At 40.4% G+C, this 5,072-nt stretch overlaps 2 protein-coding genes across 4 annotated transcripts in view; both read right to left on the bottom strand.

The window, feature by feature from the left end:
- plk2b (polo-like kinase 2b (Drosophila)) overlaps positions 1-1,858 on the bottom strand; it is a 7,956-nt gene extending 6,098 nt beyond the window's left edge. The window contains exons 1-5 of the mRNA XM_014002705.1: positions 1,586-1,858; positions 1,376-1,483; positions 1,159-1,275; positions 885-1,014; positions 392-575 (exon numbers count right to left, since the gene is read on the bottom strand). Coding sequence (XP_013858159.1) covers positions 392-575; positions 885-1,014; positions 1,159-1,275; positions 1,376-1,483; positions 1,586-1,771 — 725 coding nt within the window. The 5' untranslated portion in view covers positions 1,772-1,858. The remainder of the gene's footprint in view (positions 1-391; positions 576-884; positions 1,015-1,158; positions 1,276-1,375; positions 1,484-1,585) is intronic.
- si:dkey-190g11.3 (protein FAM173B) overlaps positions 1,824-5,072 on the bottom strand; it is a 5,879-nt gene continuing 2,630 nt past the window's right edge. For all 3 annotated transcript variants that reach the window (XM_014002706.1, XM_014002707.1, XM_014002708.1), the window contains exons 5-6: positions 4,638-4,802; positions 1,824-1,943 (exon numbers count right to left, since the gene is read on the bottom strand). In XM_014002706.1, coding sequence (XP_013858160.1) covers positions 1,914-1,943; positions 4,638-4,802 — 195 coding nt within the window. In that variant the 3' untranslated portion in view covers positions 1,824-1,913. The remainder of the gene's footprint in view (positions 1,944-4,637; positions 4,803-5,072) is intronic.

Below are 5,072 nucleotides of genomic sequence, written 5' to 3'. Positions count from 1 at the left end.
GTTGAAATGTTAATATGACACCCAGTATTGTTGAATATTTAACACTGACTGGTGTTACTTTTAACGCTAACACTAACACTATTTTTATGTTAATGTGACACCAAGAGTTGTTGAATATTAAACACTGGTTGGTGTTAAATTAACAAAAAAAAAAGAGTGTTAAAATACAGTACTTTCACAAATGTTATTTTAACACCAGCGAGTGTGGACACATATAGACACTTTGTTGGTGTTAAATTAACACTGTTGGTGTTAAATTAACACTGTGGGTGTTAAATTAACACTGTGGGTGTTAAAATTAATACTGTGGGTGTTAAATTAACACTGTGGGTGTTAAATTAACACCAGCAATTTTGCTTCTGTTTTTGATGTTCGCCATTGGCCTACTCACATGACACAGCCCAGAGCCCAGACGTCTGACTCGCAGCCGTGACCCTGCTTGTTGAGCACCTCGGGGGACAGGTAGTTGGGAGTCCCGCATATCGTCTTCCTCCTGTTCCCCGCCGGCTCCAGCTTGGCGGCCAGACCGAAGTCCCCGACCTTCAGCTCCATCGCCTCGCTCACAAAAAAGTTACCTTGTGGGGGGAGGTGAAAAGGGAGAGGATGAGAACTTGATAGTCAGCTTGAGATCAAAGGCTGAGGAACACAGAGGAAGCGACACACAATCAAAAATCGTCGATGCACGCGCATCTGCGAAACGATGCAGAAAGTTCTGCACAGCTGAGTAAATGGTAAATGGACTGTACTTATAAAGTGCCTTTCTATCCATCCAGGACACTCAAAGTGCTTTACACTACAGACATTCACCCATGCACACACACATTCACACACTGATGATGGCAAACTACAGTTGTAGCCACAGCTGCAGAGTAAAGATCCCTTACCTAGTTTAAGATCTCTGTGAAGGATTTCCTGTTCATGCAGGTACTTTAGTCCAGAGACAATCTGTCTTAGGTAATAACGCACCTCTGGTTCTGTGAGAACTTTGCGAGCCTTTAAGATGTGAGCTAAAGACTGCAAAAAATATCACAAGAAATAAAAAAWATATATATTTTAGATGCAATAAATTCCAACAGAACAACTCAAACTTGCAGGTTGACTGCACAGTGCATGGTTTTTATCTAAATCTGAAAACAAGATGTGATGAGAAGCACTCACTTTTCTACTACAGTGTTCCAGCAGGATGTAGATGTTCTCCTTGTCTTCAAAGTGGTGATAAAAATGCACAATGTGTCTGTGGTGCAGGGCTTTGTGCAGCTCAATCTCTCTGTCAATCTGATCAAACAAATAAAATGAGACTTCATTCAGCACAGTCACAAATGTGATTTTAAAATACAACGCAACTCATTTCGCAGTGAAACTCGCACGCGCTTACCTTCTCCCTTTGATGAGGTTTGGAGACGCGCGCGTGAGGGATGATCTTAGCGGCGTAAACTTTGCCGGTGGACAGGTCCGTCATCTCGTAGCATTTGGCAAAGCCTCCCTGAGAGGGTGAATAGCACATGACACGGTTAGACTTCAGGTTGGGAGGTAAATCCAAGGAGAAAATGGAAGGGAAAATGTGAAATAATGGGTCGGCGCTAACCTTTCCCAAAACTTTCCCGCGGCAGTAGCACTTGCCGGTGACCGGGTCGGTGATTATCCGCGCCATCTCCGAAGGCGCACTGCGGTCGTCCGCTTTCTTCCTGCGGGGCTCGCAGGACCTCTGCGTGGCCTCACACATGCRGCTGTTGTTGGACTGCTGGAGGACGCTGGTTTTGTGTACTTCCATCAGGACGGGGCTGSTTCTAGTCCCGCGCTCAGAATGAAAACCGGAGCGCGGCTCCGCGCGCCTTTATACCGCCGAACCCCTCTGCGCTCCGCCCGCCTGCCGCCCTCTCTCTGACGTCACTCTGTGAAGCGAGCTGTGCCAGTTATCGATCAGCTCGTGGGTTCATAGACTGCTGACGACACAGACATTAAAGCTGAACGTTTTTACTCCTGTTCATGTTGATTTTCACACAGAATTGTTTTCTCTAATATTTTTATTCTAATTACAAACCCGAAAAGTTTTAACTCTTTTTTTAGTGAAAGCGACATTTCAAATGTTTGTTGTATTTGTTTAATTGTTTTGGTTACAATTAAGAGGAAAAAAATCTGTAATCTGCACCTTTTGCACTAAAGCCAGTTTACACCTCTAGCGCCCTCAGGTGGACATTTCTGGCACTGATCAGTTCAGGTTACAGGCCATGAATTTCACATTTCTATTTACAGCTGGGGTGGATCTATGCATGTTTTTTTGTTTAGCAGACTTAGTTAGTTTCAGTTGCAAGAGGGCCACATGCAAAAATTACTGGTGTTTTGCAGGAGTGCCGCTAAGGTGGTGTCACAGGGGGCCACGGCCACTCCCAAAACATTGGTGCCCCCACCCCGTTGACCAAACAATTTTATCTTCTTGAGTCCCAAGTAGTTACTTATTGTATATTTTTAGATTACCATAGACATTTAGGATTATTATCTTCATAATTATCAACTGAAATAAAAAATAAATTAATAAAAAATAGTAGACATAGAAGGTGATTCCCTATGATACTTCCATCCATCCATCCATCCATCCATCCATTTTCTGTACACGCTTCTTCCTTTTCAGGGTTGCGTGGGTCACTGGTGCCCATATCCAGCAGTCACAGTGCAAGGGGCAGGGTACACCCTGGACAGGTCGCAAGTCCATCACAGAGACACACATAGACAAACGAGACAAACAACCATTCACTCTCTCGCTCACACCTAGGGACAATTTAGAGTTATCAATTAACCTAACAGTCATGTTTTTGGTCTGCGGGAGGAAGCCGGAGTACCCGGAGAGAACCCACGCATGCACGGAGAGAACATGCAAACTCTACCCAGAAAGGTCCCCGGACCGGGATTTGAACCGGTGACCTTCTTGCTGAGAGGCATCAGCTCTACCAACTGAGCCACCTCCTAAAACATTGGTGCCCCCACCCCGTTGACCAAACAATTTTATCTTCTTGAGTCCCAAGTAGTTACTTATTGTATATTTTTAGATTACCATAGACAATTTGTTCATGTCAGATTGCATAATTAGTGCTGGAGTAGAAAATGTGTTCACCGCCTATGATACTTGTATTTTTCAAATAACCTCTATATGACAACAATATAAATCTCCAGACATTCATTTAGGACTCTGTTTTAGTGCAATCCCAGGAGTTTTAGTGGCCACCCCATTAAAAAAAAATAAGTTTTTAAAGCACCACTTTGACATGCAGTTTTTGTGAAACTTTTCTTATAAGTCATGTTTTCATCAAGGACAACGAGCATTCTGTCATTCACAGCTCAGAATTAAAAAAAAATGTTATTTTAGTCAGGTTAATTTCCAAACTATTTGCAGGGATACTGTGAAAAGGAGGCACGATTTGATCTATGATGACTTTTCACATTGTATTCTTCAGATTGTTTACAATTATCTCAGTGATATAATAGAACTATGACAGAATAGAATAAAATATTTTTGCCTAATGATTTAAAATCCACTTTTAAAAACGTCATTTAACTGTCCAAAATTGATATATTGTGCAAATACTCATTTCTTAAATTCTTTTTTTTTTTGTTCAAGGATAGAAACCCTACTGACAAAGCCCACAAAGTCTTATGTAAGATGTAACTCTTTGTATTTTCCCTGCAAAAGTGAAGATTTATGTAACATAACTACTTTCTTTCATTTAGCAGGTTTTGTTATTTGTTTCAATTGCTGCTCCAACCCAGTAGTTTTCTCTGCAGAATAAATAAAATATTCTCTCTGTGATCACCATGTTATGTAATCCTGGCATCAGTTGAAAAATTATCATCTGAAACAACATGAGCAATTTGTTCATGTCAGATTGCATAATTAGTGCTGGAGTAGAAAATGTGTTCATCCTTTCAGATGGTGTTTTTTTTGTTCAAGGGAAAGCTTTGCTTATTTTAGCACAGAAAATTGTTCCTGGTGCTGAAATGCCTGTAAAAATATAAATAAGACCAAACACAAATACTCTTATTAAATAAATCTCATTTAAAAGATGTTTTGATGGAATCATCTTAAAATAAGAATATAAAATCAGATGCAGAGTACTTTCCAATGAAATATCTGGGCATCTAAATATTAAAAAAATAAACACAGACAATTCTCATTGGAAAACTACCTTTTTTCAGTGAAAAACATTTTACCTTTACAACAAAATGTGTTAAATGTCTTACATTTTAGTAGCAGTGAGCATATTACATAAATAATCACACTTTAGATTAAAGTGCAGGTTTCTCAGGCTAGTTGTGTTGTGTAACCTTGAATGGCCAGATCATGCAGATAATTCTTTTATACACATCATCAAGCCTTACAGTAGATAATGGTTGATGCATTTACAGAAAAAAAAACATCAGCAGTATGACAGGCTCAGGCTGCTATTTGAGAACGAAGACTAAATAAACACTCAAAATGTCCTCTTAGTCTTTCAATTTTCAAAGAAATCTTTCAGCAGGATTGCTGTAATTTTAAATGATCATATCCAGGACAATAAAAAATAAAAAATAAAAACAGTGCAGTGAGGCTTTAATGCAGATAAGAAGAACAGTCGTGAAAACATTATTTTAACTTATTTTGATACCATTCTCAGATGTGAGCGCACACTGCTGATGTCGTAGGCAAACGTCTGGTCAAGTCCTGAGCCGACGGAGGCTTTCTGGGGCCAGTTAGGGACAGAAAAACGACAGGAGATGACGAGAGCTTCTTCTGGCAGCTCGTTCAGGAGCTTCTCTCCCAGGACCTCCATCTGTAAGCCCATCAGGAATGACASAGCAGCAAATACTTGGAAGTGAGACAATGGGCCTCATGCAAGAACATGTTCGTATTTTTATCCTAAATTTCTCTTACTTTTGTTCGTACAAAGGGTTCGTACGAACATGTCACGTCAGATTCAACAAACACTTCTATCTTCAGGAAAAGTGCGTAATGAGCTGAAATTACACCTGTTTGTATCCAGCTGCTCGTGCACGCGAGAGGAGATTAACATAATTACCACCCCAAAAACACCATATAAGGC

Source organism: Austrofundulus limnaeus, unplaced genomic scaffold, assembly GCF_001266775.1.
Source record: "Austrofundulus limnaeus strain Quisiro unplaced genomic scaffold, Austrofundulus_limnaeus-1.0 Scaffold14, whole genome shotgun sequence".
In the NCBI taxonomy this organism is placed as follows: domain Eukaryota; kingdom Metazoa; phylum Chordata; class Actinopteri; order Cyprinodontiformes; family Rivulidae; genus Austrofundulus; species Austrofundulus limnaeus.
The sequence above is the reverse complement of the archived record's forward strand: the minus strand, read 5'-3'. Positions and strand labels throughout refer to the sequence as shown.